Genomic DNA, 17,293 nt, shown 5'->3' on the forward strand with positions numbered 1-17,293 from the left:
AGCTTTTTTATAGTACAGGGATTTACCACTTGTCCCTTTTACTTCTTACACATATAATAGCACAGTCTAAACAGAAATGGTATTTCCATTTTACCTTGGCAAGCTCAGATCTTAACTCCTCTTCCTCAGCCTCAGTCAGCCCCTCGGGTACAGAGGTCCTTGCACTAGCAGTACTATCCACAGGTACATCTGTCATGGTATCTGACAACAGACCTTTGTTGGGAGAGTTAAGGTTGATATCTGTCACAGACAAGAAGCAGAACGTGGGAAAAATAAGCAGCTAGCAAGCAAAGCATGTTATGCAAGCAAATGTGCTCCACGGTTACATGCAGAGGGAGTGCTGGTGAGAAAAAGAGGAAGAGAAAATTCTCATCTAATAAAAAACTAAAGCACCTTTCTGAAATATCAGAAAAAAATGTACTAGTCAAAATATTTTAATAGCTCCTTGACCTAAGAAGGTAACATTAATCACTGAATACATACACTACTAATATACGAGTCCATGGTAAACAGGCAGAAGTTACACAAGATGCATCTCTCTACACAGGAGTGGATCTGAAATTAACTATAAACTGAGCAATCCATTGAAATGTATAACACTCCAGAGACTGTCCTGCACTGAACATCTGTGCCAGTACATCCCCTGAACTAGCTTTCAGTGTCTCTCTCATTTACAGAAAGCATATAAGGGAAGCCAACAAGTCAGCTCTCATTAACAAGTGTCATGACCTCAACTACTAGCTTGAATTATGCCCTATGAGTGCTGACGTTAAGGTAGCATTGCAGAGGCAAGCAAGCTTTGAAGTCATCCCAGCAAGGGCATTCTAGAGCAGCGTGGCATCTACGTATGGACAGAACCAAGCCATAATTACTCTAAAAGAATGGAGTCGGATAGCCTCATCCCTGTAACTGCAGACAGATTTGTTTACAGACTCCTCATAACTTCTAAAACAAGCTTGGGTTTGATTTTGGTTTGGTGTTGAGGGAGTCCGGTGGTGAACGGATCCATTTCTTTCTCTATTAAAAACAGGTCGGACTCCAGATCCAGATAAGGTTGCACATGTATGAGACACTGGAGAAGTGACGCTATTTCCTCTGCCAAACCGAGTTCACCCGGGATACCTCTGATGTAGCATCTTCTGGTGTCTCTTGGGGTTCTGCCCGATGCCCGACAACACGGCCAGGGCACGTCCCCCCTCAGCCAGCAAGAGGGGGGCTTCCCCAGAGAGGCCTACTCAGGGGGCTCCCCGGTGAGGGACCCCGCGTGGCTGCCAGGGTGTCAGCGCCGTTGGAGCGGCCCCGGCCCCCTGACCCGACCGAGCGCGGCAGGGCCTGTCCCCCCGCCCGAGCCTCTGCAAGCGCGAGAGCAGGCGACGCCTCCGCCCCTCCCCCTCCCGCCGCCGCTCCGAGGCGACCCCCCCCCCCACCGGGCGGGCCGGAGCGGGACCCCACAGCGCGCGAGCCCCTCCCACCGGCCCGGCCCCGCCCCGCCCCGCGCAGTACCCTGGCTCGCGCTCTCCATCTCGGGCCCGGCCCCGCGTAGCGGCTCTAGAAGGGGAGCTGCGCCGCCGACTCCCAGCAGGCACCCGGCCGCGCGACCCCGTCACCCCCTCAGCCGCCCGCTTCCGGGGAGGCGCGGGCACAACACATCATCGACGACGCCACGTCGCCGGAGCGGAAGCAGCCTCCCAGGGGGCAGGGCCACGAAAAGGGGAGGGACGGGCGAGGGGCGCGGCACGAAACCGCGAGAGGATTGCGTCATGGGCAGGGGCGGGGCCAGAAGGAAACTGATGGGGGAGAAGCCTAGGGGTGATGGGAAGGGGGGGGCTGAGGGGTGATGGGAACTTGGGGGTGGGAAATGGGGGGGGGCTGAGGGGTGATGGGAACTTGGGGGTGGGGAATGGGGGGGGGGGGAACTCAGGGAAGGGGGGGCTGAGGGGTGATGGGAACTTGGGGGTGGGGAATGGGGGGCTCAGGGATGATGGGAACTTGGGGGTGGGGAATGGGGGGCTCAGGGATGATGGGAACTTGGGGGCAGGGAAGGGGGGGCTGAGGGGTGATGGGAACTTGGGGGCAGGGAAGGGGGGGGCTGAGGGGTGATGGGAACTTGGGGGTGGGGAATGGGGGCTGAGGGGTGATGGGAACTTGGGGGTGGGGGGGGGCGGGGATGGGAGGGGGCGGGGGGGGGCTGAGGGGTGATGGGAACTTGGGGGTGGGGAATGGGGGTGGGCTCAGGGATGATGGGAACTTGGGGGCAGGGAAGGGGGGGCTTGAGGGGTGATGGGAACTTGGGGTTGGGGAATGGGGGGCTGAGGGGTGATGGGAACTTGGGGGCGGGGAATGAGGGGCTGAGGGGTGATGGGAACTTGGGGGTGGGGAATGGGGGGCTCGGGGATGATGGGAACTTGGGGGCGGGGAAGGGGGGGCTGAGGGGTGATGGGAACTTGGGGGCAGAGAATGGGGGACTATGGGGTAATGGGAACTTGGGGGCAGGGAATGGGGGGCTGAGGGGTGATGGGAACTTGGGGGCAGAGAATGGGGGACTATGGGGTAATGGGAACTTGGGGGTGGGGAATGGGGGCTGAGGGGTGATGGGAACTTGGGGGCGAGGTATGGGGGGGCTGAGGGGTCATGGGAACTTGGAGCAAAGGATGTGTGTGCTCCTGTTAGGAATCACAGAACACTAGAACTGGAAGGGCCCTCTGAAGGTCAAGTCAATGGCAGGACCAAGCACCGTCTAGATCAGTGGTTCCCAATCTTTTTGATACTGGGGACCAGTAAACCCATTCACAAGCTTTTGGCGGATTGGTGACATTTATTTGTATACTCATTAAGCAAATGATGACTATGCAAATAAATTGTTTCTCGTGCTCCCAAAGCCCCCAGTGCCAACTTTAACAAGGCTTTTGATACGGTCTCCCACAATATTCTTGCCAGCAAGTTAAGGGAATATGAACTGGATAAATGGACTATAAGATGGAAAGAAAGCTGGCTAGACTGTTGGGCCCAGGGTTTCCCAAACTTTATATAGTTGGAACCCGTTTTTTTTCAGTACCGTTTTTTGCAGCCCAGAAATATAAACGCATAGAAACTGGGTTGAGACAGGTGCGGGCTCTGGGGTGTGAATGAGGGATTTAGGGGTAGGAAAGAGTGAGAGGTGCAAGCCCTGGGAGGGAATTTGGATGCAGGAGGATGTGGAGAAGGGAATGCTGAGGAGGGGGCTCCAGGCTGGGGAGTGTTGGGCTCAGGTGGAGGGTTGGGGTGCTGAGCAAGCCACAGGCTTGTCTATGTGAAGGTGCCGGAGTTTGGGGATGTGAGAGGCTCAAGACGGGGTTCTAGTGTATGATAGGCTCAGATTTGGAGTCAGGGTTGGGAGTTACAGGAGTGTTATGATGCTGTGGCCAGATGACAACTTGGTCCCAACTGGGGGCTTGTTGGCCAGGCTTCATTTTTAAATAAAATATTGTCAGACACAAAAGGTTTCAGAATCATCTTTATTTACGAGAGGGGTGAGGAACCTGTTTTGAGTCAGGGGTCACTGGCCCACAGAAAAGTCAGTCGGGGCCTGTGAAACGGCCTCTCCAGTCTTAGCCTCTAGTCACTGGCCCTGTGGGGCCTTACAGAGCTATTCCCCTATCAGCCGCTCCAAATACTGTCCTGTTACCCAGGATAGTGTGCCTTGGAGGAGGAGAAGGGGGACTCCGGCCCGCCCTCTCTCCGAGTCCCAACCCAGGGCCCTAAGGTCGAGGGAGAGTCACAACTCCCTCGTGTGACCTGACAGGTGGGGCGTAACCCCTTAACTCACCAGTCCACGGGCTTATCTCCTTAGCCCTGCCCAGGGCCACTTCCTCCCCCTCTTGGCTCACCTGGCTCCACCTCTGTTGGGCATTCTCCCTCCGGCATCCGAGATTCACTACACCCCTTTTTGTCCGGGCTCCCTCTCTCCCCAGACTCTTCCGGTCCCGCTCCCTTCGTAAGTCCTTCCCTCCTTCGCCTATTCTCTTCCTCCCCTTCCGCGTCTTTGTCTTCCCACCCAACCTGCAGCCAGTGGATGATGTCCCACATCATCCGCCCATGCCTCCCTGCGTGGCCCCAAATGTGCCGTCGCTCGCATCTGGGGCAGCGGGTGGTTGTCCAGCAACCACGGGCGAGGTGGCCCCGTGCGTGGCGCCGCTGCCGCCTACATCTCCCTGGCCGGCCTTACACATGCCGGCCCTGTCAGCTGGGGCAGCGTACGGTAGCCCAGCAACCCTGGGCGAACTGGCCCATTGCACGGCGCCGCCAGCGCATACCCCATCCGGCCGCTTTGGCTCGGCTGTGCAGGGCGCTGGCCAGCACCACACTGTGTCCTGCCACTCATCCCCCAAAAGGAGTGGAGAGCTGCAAGTGCGGGGCTCTGCCACCCCTTCACAGGGCCACACAAGTGAGATAGAATCATAGAATACAAGGACTGGAAGGAACCTCGAGAGGTCATCCAATCCAGTCCCCTGCCCTCACGGCAGGACCGAGTACTGTCGACCATCCCTGATAGACATTTATCTAACCTACTCTTAAATATCTCCAGAGATGGGGATTCCACAACCTCCCTGGACAATTTATTCCAGTGTTTAACGAGCCTGACAGTTAGGAACTTTTTCCTAATGTCCAACCTAAAAGTCCCTTGCTGCAGTTTAAGCCCATTGCTTCTTGCTCTATCCTCAGAGGCCAAGATGAACAAGTTTTCTCCCTCCTCCTTGTGACACCCTTTTAGATACCTGAAAGCTGCTATTATGTCCTCCCTCAATTTTCTCTTTTCTGAACTAAACAAACCCAATTCTTTCAGCCTTCCCTCATAGGTCATGTTCTCTAGATCTTTAATCATTCTTGTTGCTCTTCTCTGGACCCTCTCCAATTTCTCCACATCTTTCTTGAAATGCAGTGCCCAGAACTGGACACAATACTCCAAGGCTACATCTACACTGGCATGATTTTCCGAAAATGCTTTTAACGGAAAAGTTTTCCGTTAAAATCATTTTCGGAAAAGCACGTCTAGATTGGCAGGATGCTTTTCCGCAAAAGCACTTTTGCGGAAAAGCGCCCGCGCCCGTGGCCAATCTAGACGCAGTTTTCTGTAAAAAAGCCCAATCGCCTTTTTTGCGATCGGGGCTTTTTTGCGGAAAACAGTACTATGCTGTTTACACTGGCCCTTTTGCGCAAAAGTCTTTCGGAAAAAGACTTTTGCCTGAACGGGAGCAGCATAGTTTTTCCAGAAAAGCACTGATGATTTTACATGAGATCGTCAGTGCTTTTCCAGAAATTCAAGCGGCCAGTGTAGACAGCTGGCAAGTTTTTCCGCAAAAGCAGATGATTTTGTGGAAAAACTTGCCAGTTTAGGCACAGCCCAACTGAGGCCTAACCAGCGCAGAGTAGAGCGGAAGAATGACTTCTTGTGTCTTGCTCACAACACACCTGTTAATGCCTCCCAGAATCATGTTTGCTTTCTTTGCAACAGCATCACACTGCTGACTCATATTTAGCTTGATACACAAACACAAACCCTCCAAACCCTTCAAACCTCACTAATGTGGCCCCAACTGTGCTTGTGGGTGCTGGGACAGGGTTCTGGGGCAAGGGACAGGGTGCCAGTGGGTGCTGGGGCAGGGTACTTGTGGGGATCTGGGTGGGAGGGAGGGGACAGGGACCGATACCTAGGGATCCTGCAGCTGCGCACCAAGGCCCAGGAAGTGGGTGGACTGCTCCCCCATCCCCTAAACATTGGCACACTACCTGAAACACTGGTCCATCACACGCCTGATGCCTTCCTACGCAGGGGAAGGGGGAGTCCCGGACCGCGCCAGCCCCAACCTCTGGGGCAGTGCATGCCTTGCTCCTCTGCTCCCACAGCAGCACACGCCACCCAAGCAGCTGGAGCCAGCGCAGTCCCGGATCCCCACCCCCTCCTCAGTGCGTGATGGACCAGCGTTTTAGGTACCGTGCTGGCTGCTGGGGTAGTGGGGAGAGGAGCCCGCGCTCTTCCAGGATAGGCGCGCAGTTGCAGAACTGCCCTCTGACCCCACAGGAAGCCTGTGCTACCTCTGTGGTCCCTGGAGCTAGCATCAGTGCGGCTGTGAGCCTGGTGCTTGTCAGCATTGTACAGAGATCTGGGAGATGACAACTCCCCAATGTGCTGTTTGAGTAATTATGCCAATTTCCCCAATTATGAAACAGACCTAACAGTGGCCACCTTTAAACACAGTGAGGACTCCTCCAACGTTTCAGTTTGCTACTGTAAGGTCTCAAACTAGCACCGGTTATGAAAAACACCCAATCAATGAAGTTTGACATAGAAGAGATATATTATGCCATGCAATTCTTCCTCTGGCCAGTACAGGATAGTTCCAGGCAATAGATTATCCAGTCCTTTGTCTAGCTTAGACATAAAATGTCTAAAGAACCGCATCTTGCACTGCATCTCCTGAATATGGAGGCACCTCTTGGGGAAACATGTACATTCATTAAAGATAGTGATAGAAATGTAGCCGTGTTAGTCTGGTGTAGCTGAAACAAAATACAGGACTATGTAGCACTTTAAAGACTAACAAGATGGTTTATTAGATGATGAGCTTTCGTGGGCCAGACCCACTTCCTCAGATCAAATAGTGGAAGAAAATAGTCACAACCATATATACCAAAGAATACAATTTAAAAAAATGAACACATATGAAAAGGACAAATCACATTTCAGAACAGAGGGGGGATGCGGGGGGGGGGGGGGGGAAGGAAGGTAAATGTCTGTGAGTTAATGGTATTAGAGGTGATAATTGGGGAAGCTATCTTTGTAATGGGTAAGGTAGTTGGGGTCTTTGTTCAGTCCTTTGTTTCCTTAGGAAGTCAGTAGTGTCTCGGAGATAGCTGGGGGTGTTGGTTGCGTAGGGTTTGAGGAGAGAGTCTACATAGCTGGATAGACCAGTAGTGAGCGTGCCGATACCAGAGATGATGGGGCGTCCGGGGTGTCCAGGTTTATGGATCTTGGGAAACAGATAGAAAAATCCTGGTCGGGGGTCAACCTTTGTAGGAAACTACAAAACATCGATAACCTCCCCAATAACACCATCCTTGCCACCATGGATGTAGAAGCACTATACACCGACATCCCACATGAAGACGGATTACAAGCTATTAGAAACACTATCCCAGAGGACACCACTGCCAACCTGATAGCAGACCTAGGTAACTTTGTTCTCACCCACAATTATTTCCAGTTTGAGAACAACTTATACCTCCAGATCAGCGGCACAGCCATGGGTACACGCATGACCCCACAGTATGCTAATATCTTTATGGCTGACCTAGAACAATGTTTCCTCAACTCCCGTCCCCTTTTACCCCTTCTCTACTTACGTTACATCGATGACATCTTTATGATCTGGACGCATGGCCAAGAAACACTGGAGACATTCCACAGAGATTTCAACAACCTACACCCCACCATTAACCTCAGCCTGGACCATTCCACACGAGAGATCCATTTCCTGGACACCACAGTACAAATCAACAATGGAAAATTAGACACCAACTTCTACAGAAAACCCACTGACTCATACATGCTTCCAGCTCCCAACCAGGACACACCATACGATCCATCATCTATAGCCAAGCCCTTCGATACAACCGCATCTGCTCTAATCCCACTGATAGAGACCAGAAACTTCAGGATCTCTACCAAGCATTTATAAACCTCAACTACCCACCCGGAGAAATAAAAAAGCACATTGAAAGAGCCAAACGAATACCTAGAAACCATCTACTACAAGACAGACCCAAGAAAACCAACAATAGAACACCACTTGTCATCACCTACAGCTCCCAACTTAAACCTGTCCAACACATTATCAATAAATTACAGCCTATACTGGAATAGGACACTAAACTCCAAGAAGCTCTGGGAGACAGACCCATAGTCTCCTATAGACAACCACCTAACCTCAAGATGATTCTTACCAACAACCACAGGACATACCACACTAAAACCAACCCTGGTACTTTCCCTTGCAACAAACCCCGTTGCCAGCTTTGTCCACATATTCACTCTGCTGACACCATTATTGGGCCTAACCAAGTGAGTTATAAGATCAAGAACACATATTCCTGCACATCCAGAAATATAATCTATGCTATCATGTGCCGAAAGTGTCCGTCTGCTATGTACATTGGACGTCTCAGACACTTCGCCAAAGAATCAATGCCCACAAAACAGACATTAGATAGGATCACAAAGAAAAAACAGTTTCTTGCCATTTCAACCAGAAAAGACACTGTCTCAATGACCTAATCACATGCATCCTACTTCAGAAGACTTTCAAATCTGCACTTGAAAGGGAATCCTCTGAACTGGCATTCATGCTAAAATTCGACACTCTCCGCAGGGGGCTGAACAAAGACCCCATCTACCTTACCCATTACAAAGATAGCTTCCCCAATTATCACCTCTAATACCATTAACTCACAGACATCTCCCCTTCCCCACCTCTAATATCATTAACTCACAGGCATTTACCTTCCTTCCCCCCCCCCCCCCCCGCATCCCGCCTCTGTTCTGAAATGTGATTTGTCCTTTTCATATGTGTTCATTTTTTTAAATTGTATCCTTTGGTATATATGGTTGTGACTATTTTCTTCCACTATTTGATCTGAGGAAGTGGGTCTGGCCCACGAAAGCTCATCACCTAATAAACCATCTTGTTAGTCTTTAAAGTGCTACATAGTCCTGTATTTTGAGTCATTAAAGATGATACAGCAGTAAACTAATGCTCTCCTCCCAAACCCATCACATTTTAGTTTTTAGCCCTGTATGTAATTTTGTTTGCATTTTAGGAGGTACATTTCACCCAGAAAATGAATTGAGCCAGGGCTGACTGAGAATTAGAAGGTGGAGAAGGGTGGAAGGAATAGGAACGGGCTGCAGCTATACTTCTTTCACTCGACTCTTGCTTGCTATGCTCTTGTTTGAAGGGAAGGTGGCAGTACCAGCACAAGAATCCTCTCTGCCCCCAACAGCCAGGACAAGTGCTGTTTATGTTATTTTTATTATTATTATTATTATACCCAGGGGCGGCCCGAGACGGGCTGCCAGCAGCTGGTGCCCCAGGCTTAATGCGCGATTGGCACCCCCACCTCCAGGACCCTCAATGGCGTGACGTCATCATTGGGCACCCCGTTTCACGCGGCGCCCTAGGCGACGGCTGAGTTGGCCTATACGCACGGGCCGCCCCTGATTATACCCCAATTGTGACGTAGACTTGAGCCAAAGCCGTGATTTGGTCCTGTTAAAAAAACACGAGGGCTACGTCTACACTGGCCCCGATCCTCCGGAAAAAAGCCCTTTGAAGTAGGAATAACAGATCCTCCGGAAAAGGGCTTTTTTCCGGAGGATCGGGGCCAGTGTAGACGCTCTTTTCCGGCTTTTCTAAAAGCCGGAAAAAAGCGGCGGACATTTTTATTTAAATGCCGCGGGGGATATTTAAATCCCCCGCGGATTTCCCTATTACGACCTGTGAAATTAGCATGCCCCTTTCGGAAAAGGGGCCAGTGTAGACGAGCCCACCATGTCCTTTGGCATTAGAAATACCCTTTTCTTCAAACACTTGGAAAAGAATTAATAGAAAAAGCCATTTTATGCTGATCCATATTTCCTTCCCTGTTTTCAAAGTGCTCCTTTGCACCGAGTTATCCACTGCCTAACTACTGTAAGCCGTCTCTTCCTCTGCAAAACCCCTTCGCAAAGGAGTCATACCCCAGCACAGCAGAAAACAGCAACACTCCTTTCCATTTAATCTAGGATTTCACTTGCCACTAAGAGACCCCGCAGCCCACTGTTGGCCTTGCATGTTGTGCCTTCATTATCAGCTGTAGGCAGGCCCACAAAGGTCATCTCAAGACACCTCTGCTGGTAGCAACCATATGGCTTCCATACCATGTGACACAAGGAGATAAACTTCTCCCCTGCCAAGAGGAATTCTACTTTTCCTTCCCAAGAGGGAATGAACTCTCAGGAGGGCTCATTAATTCACAATGAAACATTTGCAGGCTCCTGCCCATTCGTCGCCAAAGGATTTAGAGTATCCATATTGATCCTACCCCCCACACCCGTCCTCTGTTCTAAAATCTGATTTGTCAATTTTATATGTGTTCACTTTTTTTGATTGTATTCCTTTGGTATATATGGTCATGCCAATTTTCTTCCACAATTTGATCTGGGGAAGTGGGTCTGGCCCACGAAAGCTCATCACCTAATAAACCATCTTGTTAGTCTTTAAAGTGCAGCATAGTCCTGTCTTTTGTTTCAGCAAGACCAGACTAACACGGCTACATTTCTATTACTATTCATATTGATCAGGACCTCCCTAAGAAATGCAGCTACCGTGGCTAATCCCTCCATGTCTGAAGGACACACAAACATCCACAAAGGCGGGGGCAGGGATTCTCAAAAAATGAGGTGTTTGCTCCGTGTCTGTATGTTTGTTCGTGTGTGAAGTCCGGTATCTCCAGACCTTCCAAGAGCTTGTGTGTTTCCCATCGAGAACATTGAGAAGCTGGGAGTGTCTCCTTCTCCAAGGCTTTGTCTACCCTCCAGGGTTTTTGCGCAAGAAGCTTGTTGCAGAAGAGATTTTCCGCAAAATCTTCTTGCGCAAAAGTGTGTCCACATCTCAAAAGCGCATTGCAAACGCATGGATGCTCTTGCACAAGAAAGCTCTGACGACCACTCACCTGGGCTTTTTCTGATCAGCTCTTTTTGCACACAAAACCCCTGTGGAGCGTCCACACACACCTTTTTGCACAAGAACTCGTGCTCAAAAAGGAGTTATTCCTCGTAGAAAGAGGTAGACCTACACCGCTAAAACCTCTCTGTTCTGCCGTTTTACTGTAATTTTTCTTGCGCCAAAAAGCGCTTGAGGTGTGGACGCTCCGCGGGTTTTTGCGCAAAACCCTGTAGTGTAGACATAGCCCAATGGTATAAACTCCAGTTTCTAGGTTTGCTCAGTCTCAAGGCATTGGACCTTACATTTATCCCTGGTGCTGCACTAACTAGTCCCTGTTCTGCCCCCCTGGATGATGAAGTGTTGAGAGAGGGAGAGTGCCGCTCCACATCCGGACAGAAGAAGAAACCAGTTTGCGGCCAGGCTGATTTTTTTTCCCCATTCGAACCAGTGTCTGGCACATCTCCGCAGATGGAATGGAGCTGGCTAGCGCTGGAACCACGTCAGCTCTACAGGGTCCCTTTAAAGCTGGCTCCTAGGAGCAGAGCTGACTCCAGCTGAGCCAGGGTGCAGGGCACTGTGCTGTGTGCGTGCCTCTCTCTGGGACGTGTTCATTTCCAAACCTCCAGGCAGCCCGTTTCAGAAGCATTAGGTCACTCTCGTCACCACCACCACAGCCCAGCTCACCCCACCCCGTCCCTGAGTTCCCCTTTGAATGCTGTGGCATTTGTCATCCGTGTGGGCTTGTTGCCTTTTCTTTATTCCGCAGCAGCCTGTGACATTTGCATCAGGCCTGGGCCCTGTTGTCTTTCAGTTCCCTGCGCATGGGGCCCTAAGCAGAGGATGTATAATTGGTAGATTTACTCCTACGCCCCCACGGGAGCGGTGTGTACTCTCCCCTTCCACATAGCTAATCCCCGGCACACACATGCACCCGCAGCGCTTCCCGACCGTGCTGCGTGCAGCTGGGAATGGAGAGAGGCAAGGCTTGAAGGGCAAAGGGAGCATCCTGTGGCTTTCAGAGAGGCAGGGGGATGCTAGCCTGAGTCCCATGGGCCGGCTGCACGTCTAGAGAAAGCTGGGGGCACTGCAGGGCAGCACACCTTGTGCCTGTCCAGCTCAGCCCGGGTGTGGCCACCAAACTTCCTTCCTCGTCAGATGGGAGATCTGTTTGGTTTCTGGCGGCAGCACATGAAACCCGCAGCCCTAGGAGTACGTGTGCGCTGCGGCTGTTTCTGCCATCTGCTTCAGGTCTCTGAAATCAGATGCCAGGGTTTGCCCAGGGCTCAGGCTCCTGTTGGCACCAGCTGCTTCCGGAACCTGGGACAAACCCTGAATCCACCCCCGGTGGGCACAAACAAATCCAGTCTGTCATTTCTCAGGGGCTGATCTTTGCTCAGACTCCTCTAGTCTGTGGGGTCCCTTGGAATCAGAAATGAACTGGGCTCAGTGAGAGAAAATCCTGACCCACCAGCAATGCCCACCAAGCACCACTCGCCCCCTTCCCTTCCCCTCTGTGAGGACCCAACAAGGTCCCTGTAAAGACATCCTGGCCTGCACTCATACAAGCAAATAAAGCAAGTTGTGTCAGCTGACAGGGCCATACCACTGTTGCCTAGAACTGCACCTTTCCCCAGCATCTGACAATTAACTCCACATTCCTAAACCATCATTGTGAGGTGGGGAGGAAGGGTTATTAGCCCCACCTGGGATGGGGAAACTGAGGCACACAATGGGGAATGGCCGTATCTTCTCACTCACGCACAGTCCAGGGGAAGTGGTTGCATGTTGGGGAGAATGCACTCTCCTTATGAAGGCAACAGAGCCAGTCCCCAGCCACCACTAATATCTCTGTCTCTTTCCCCCAGGGGACGGTTTGGCTGGTAGATCTGCGCAGATCCTGTCTGCCACATTCCGGACCTGGTGCAGTCCTTATGTGGGCCACAGACCTTGGCCCTAAGTAACTTACCCAGCACTAGGAGCAGTCCCTGTCAATGTTCCCTCTAATCTTTTCCATCCATGTGCGGATGTTTTTCCATATATATATATATATATATATATATATATATATATATATATATATATATATCTGAACGGAATAAGTTTTGTTATGTGCACTGAGGAATGTGTGAATGTGCACCACCTGGAGAAACACAAACCTAGCTGTGAGAACTCTGCAAATCAGCTGGGCAGTACTGGAATTTCTCCTGAGCGGCCGCACAAGAGCACGGCTGACAGGGAACACTGGTCCCTGCCACTGTGGCCTGCTGTGCACTGTCCCCTAGGCCACTCTGCCTTTCACCCGCAGACTTCCCCACACCCTGCCCTCCTGCCAGGAACCCCAAATCACAGCTCTGACGCAAGTCACGCTCTTGTTACCCTCCCTTCCAGTGGTGCTTCCCTTCTGCTCCATGGCCCTGGCCTCTTCCATCTAACGCCCCAGCCTCTCTGGGGACTTACCGCCTCTGCTGCTCCTGCTGGTGGCAAGCGAACGCAGCTGCCGGCTGCTGCCCAGTGGGGGCAGAGGCGTGATCCCCCACATGAGAAGCTCTTGCACCCGGATTTCCCCCAGGAGAGGCACCAAGATGGGTTGGGGGCTCTAAGGAGTCGCCTGCTGCCTGTTCCCACGCCCGGGCTGCAGCACAAGGTTCCTGTAGTGAAAGCAAAGAAGTGGCAGGCTGCTCTGTCCCTGCGGCCTCTACCCCACCTCCATGCCAGCCAGCCCCATGGAGACTCACCATGCCCTTTGTGACAGCAGCAGCTCCTGTAAGGTGCCTCCTAACCTCACACCCTCCCTCACACCCTGTAGGGGCTGCCTGGTCGTGCCTGGCTGATTTCGCCCGGCCTGGTCTTAAAAAGCTAAATCCTACCCCCATGTCCCTGAAACCTTCAGCCCTCCCTGGAGAGCCTTCCCAGTGGTCCCGGATCTCCCCATCTCTCCCCAGAGAGATTGTCTATGCCTCTCCTTCCGGAGAGAGTCTCTAATCCCCCTCGGTCACTGCTCACAGCCCAGTGCTGAGCACTGAAACTGACCCCACAGATGGCTTCTGAAAGCTTCCCCACCCCCACCCCCCGTGAATGCCGCACGCTGTCCCGCGCCAAAACTCCAGGAGGCACGAAGCCAATGGCGGGCCCCTGTATGAGGACGAGCCCGTCTCTTTCCCACTATACGAAACACTGACTAGCTAATTACCAAATCCGGTGCTTCGGCTGCAATGTGACGATGAACCGAGAACCAGTCCCACCATCTTGGGCGTCCTTACACCCCTCACCCCTGTGAAATCCACGTCTAAGGGTATGTCTAGACTACATGTCTCTGGCGACAGAGGCATGTAAATTAGACATACTGACATAGTCAATGAAGCGGGGATTTAAATATCCCCCTCTTCATTAGAATAAAAATGGCCGCCACGTTGTGCCAGCTCAGCTGTTTGTCGGCACGAACCGGCAGTCAAGACGGGGATCGGTCGACAAGGAAAGCCTTTGCTGACCGATCCCTTATGCCTCACGAAACGAGGTTTACAGGATTGGTCGGCAAAGGCTTTCCTTGTCGACCGATCCCCGTCTTGACTGCCGGTTCGTGCCGACAAACAGCTGAGCCGGCACAACGTGGCGACCATTTTTATTCTAATGAAGTGGGGGATATATAAATCCCCGCTTCACTGACTATGTCGGTATGTCTAATTTACATGCCTCTGTCGCCAGAGGCATGTAGTTTAGACATACCCTATGAGCAGCTGGTCTGCCTGCCATGTCCAGGCCGTTGACTCACCCAATGAGAGTGCAAAATGCAAATGAGAAGGCGGGGCGAAGAAGAAGGGTGGGGTGATGTACCTCTCCCAGGAGCCCGCATGCCCAGCGGGAGCAGGGGTTCGGGAGATGGAGGACACAGTGGGTGGGACGTTTCACCGCTATTGTCCCACCTCTCAGCACAGTGATGTCACAATCCCACCTCTCAGGTCCCTGAGTCACAGCTCAACAATGCCCTGGGCAGCAGCTGGGGGGGGACACAAGATGGCCAGGTGGACGGGGTGAAAAACCAGCCAGCTTCTGCCCTTCCCTGGCCTGCCCCCCTTCCTGGGACCCAGTGGTATTTGCAAATCATTTTCAACGACACGAATCTTTCAACCACTTTAATTTCCATCCATCCACTGCCCCCGGGGTGAAATAATGTTCCTTGGTGCTTGCAGAGCTCATCACTTCATCTTTACTGGGCGCTCAGATTGGGAACACACACCACGAGCGTACTGAAGAGGGAAACCCCGGCTTGTTAAGTCCAACCTCTCTCTCTCCCCCCTGGGGTAACCGTCCTACTCTTCCCCAGCTATAGCTTCCAGGGCATCTGGAACTCATCGGGCAGTAAGAGAGACCAGTGTGTGGCCTCCACATTTTTCATGTGCTTCCTGGCCAGAAACAAGGCCAGCTGCTGCTTTCTCCTGGGGGTCAAGTCCTTCCCGACCCTCCAGGGGAAGCTGTCTTCACCTCCGAGGCAGGATTTGTAGCTTTGCAACTTGCTGACACACCAGTCGTCCTCCACCTCGAAGCGCCTGCAGACGGCCTCTTCCTGCGTGGGGCTGACGGCTCGCAGCCAGTGACGGACTGCCGCCTCCCCTTCGCAGGACAGGACCTCAGGATAGCGGTGCCTCAGCAGCTGAAGGAGCAGCTCGTTGCTTCTGTTGGACCGGATGTCAGCGAGCTGGTCCGAGGTGCGGACGTGGGTGGTGGTGACTTCATCGTGGGTCCTCCGGATCAGCAGCACTGGCCCCGGGTAGCTGCAGAGCTGCTCGGCCACGTTGAGGTTGAAGTGCTGCCGCACCGTCTGGACCACCAGCTTGGTCCAGCTCTTAGGCATGACCTTCAGGGCCAGGGGGAGCAGGTCGTCGAAGGTGGCGTCCAGCATCAGGGCCCCCAGCTCTGGGTAAGTCTTGGCAGCCCAGGTGGCTGTGTAGCCACCCAGGGACCAGCCATAGAGGATGATGTCTTGCACCGGGAAACCCAGGCGGCAGGTGGCATACTGAATCACCACATCCATCGCGTTAGCGTCATTCTCCGGGAAGGGCAGGCCCGTGCTTCCAGCATAGCCCGGGTGGTTCCACCCCAGGACCGAGTAGCCGGCCTCCAGCGGGGTGGAGAGACAGCCCACTTCGTAGAAACCCACATTCCCCTCGCAGCAGATCACCAGCCGCTTCCCTCGCTGCTCCTCCTCCACTCCTGCGCTCTTCCTCCTGTCCACAAACATGGTGTCGATCTCGTTCCCGTCGCACGCCATCAGCTTGGCCCGCTTCCCGTGAAACTCCTCCAGCAGGCGAGCCTGCCCCTTCACCAGTAAAGGCAGCAGGGCTTTCTGCATGACGTACAGGGAGCCAGGATAAAGCAGCCACCGGCCTAAGGAGTGAGCCATGACGTAGCAGACCAGCCGGCTAGGCAACTGCCTCATCTTGCGGAGACAGCTACACTGAGCAGTGCTAGGCCTTCCGTGCGATGCTGATCTCAGCAGAGCCTCTTGGGCGGTGGTCTGGGACGCAGCCTTGTGGCCGGGGCTCCTCCCTGGGCAGCCGGCCTCATCCCATCGGAAGTCCACGGGCCAGCTCCTGAACTCAAAGTTGTAATTGGCCATCAGATATGTTTTGAACACATGGCCAAGAGCTTTGGTGAAGCATATCACGCACATAGGGGGAGTGGAGGGCCTTGTCCATGCAAGAAAGAAATAGCAAGGGCACAGGGAAAGGGGCGCCACGAAAGCTAGCGCTCACAGGGCCAGTTCCCGCCACGGGCCTCCATCGGAGAGGTTCCCTAGCAGACGTCAGCGGCAGCTCCACGTTAAATAGCTGGGTTACAGCTCCTCCGCCATGACAGGCCTCCTCTGTAAGCCCAGCGATGCCCCTGAGAAATGCAGAGGCACTTCCCCCAGGGTCTCCATAGGCCAGGTAAGCAAGGGAGCGTAATAATGAGTGGGGTCGACCTCCATTATGAGCATGCCCTTCACTGAGGGCGAGGCTCAGACAGCAAGTGGCAAACCAGGGTGCAGTTATCACTGAACACCAGTAGGGGTCATCTGAAGTAACTGCAGGTTGAACCTCTCTAGTCCGGCACCTTCTGGTCCGGCAACATCTGTGATCCGGCATGATGTTAGTGAGCCGGATGTCCACTTATCGTGGGTGTAGCCAAGTTTCCCGCGGTCCCATAAAGTTCGTTAACAGCCACCAGTCCTGGCTTTCAGTGTTCTGTGTTGTTGTTTAGCTCTAATTGACCCCGAAGTGTCTTCTCAGAGCCCAGTAAGCAGTGGAAGTGTTGGTAATGCTGCTAGACAATAGGAGTGTGAAGGACTAGTCAATAAGTCGCTTCCCCCCTCCCCCCACCTGCCTGCCTCTATCAGATAGAAGTAGCAATGGGGGGAAGCGGAGGGGGTACTTCAAAGCAGCAGCGCTGCGTGGAGCCCAGGGCCATACCCCAGGCTCCATGCGACGCTGCCACTTTGAAATGCTGCATGCAGCCTGGGGCCAGCTGGGGTGTCCCCAAGCTGCATGCGGCGTTTCAAAGCAGCAACACCACGTGGA

At 53.0% G+C, this 17,293-nt stretch overlaps 2 protein-coding genes across 14 annotated transcripts in view; both read right to left on the bottom strand.

Moving 5' to 3' along the window:
- Positions 1–14,641, bottom strand: part of TPD52L2 (TPD52 like 2) — a 51,650-nt gene extending 37,009 nt beyond the window's left edge. For 2 of the 13 annotated variants that reach the window (XM_089769747.1, XM_089769746.1), the window contains exons 1-2: positions 1,504–1,679; positions 95–240 (exon numbers count right to left, since the gene is read on the bottom strand). In XM_089769747.1, coding sequence (XP_089625873.1) covers positions 95–240; positions 1,504–1,522 — 165 coding nt within the window. In that variant the 5' untranslated portion in view covers positions 1,523–1,679. Of the gene's footprint in view, positions 1–94; positions 241–1,503; positions 1,686–13,196; positions 13,429–14,508 lie in introns of those variants that run through there. The other 11 variants (XM_006132471.5, XM_075900983.2, XM_075900984.2 and 8 more) reach the window with 11 other exon arrangements.
- Positions 14,642–14,854: 213 nt separating this feature from the next.
- Positions 14,855–16,836, bottom strand: ABHD16B (abhydrolase domain containing 16B). The gene has a single exon (XM_075900981.2). It carries the CDS (start codon positions 16,405–16,407, stop codon positions 15,061–15,063), a length of 1,347 nt encoding a protein of 448 aa, XP_075757096.2. The 5' UTR covers positions 16,408–16,836; the 3' UTR covers positions 14,855–15,060.
- Between the last annotated feature and the right edge of the window lie 457 nt (positions 16,837–17,293).

Source organism: Pelodiscus sinensis, chromosome 17 (assembly GCF_052426305.1).
Source record: "Pelodiscus sinensis isolate ZL-2025 chromosome 17, ASM5242630v1, whole genome shotgun sequence".
In the NCBI taxonomy this organism is placed as follows: Eukaryota; Metazoa; Chordata; order Testudines; family Trionychidae; genus Pelodiscus; species Pelodiscus sinensis.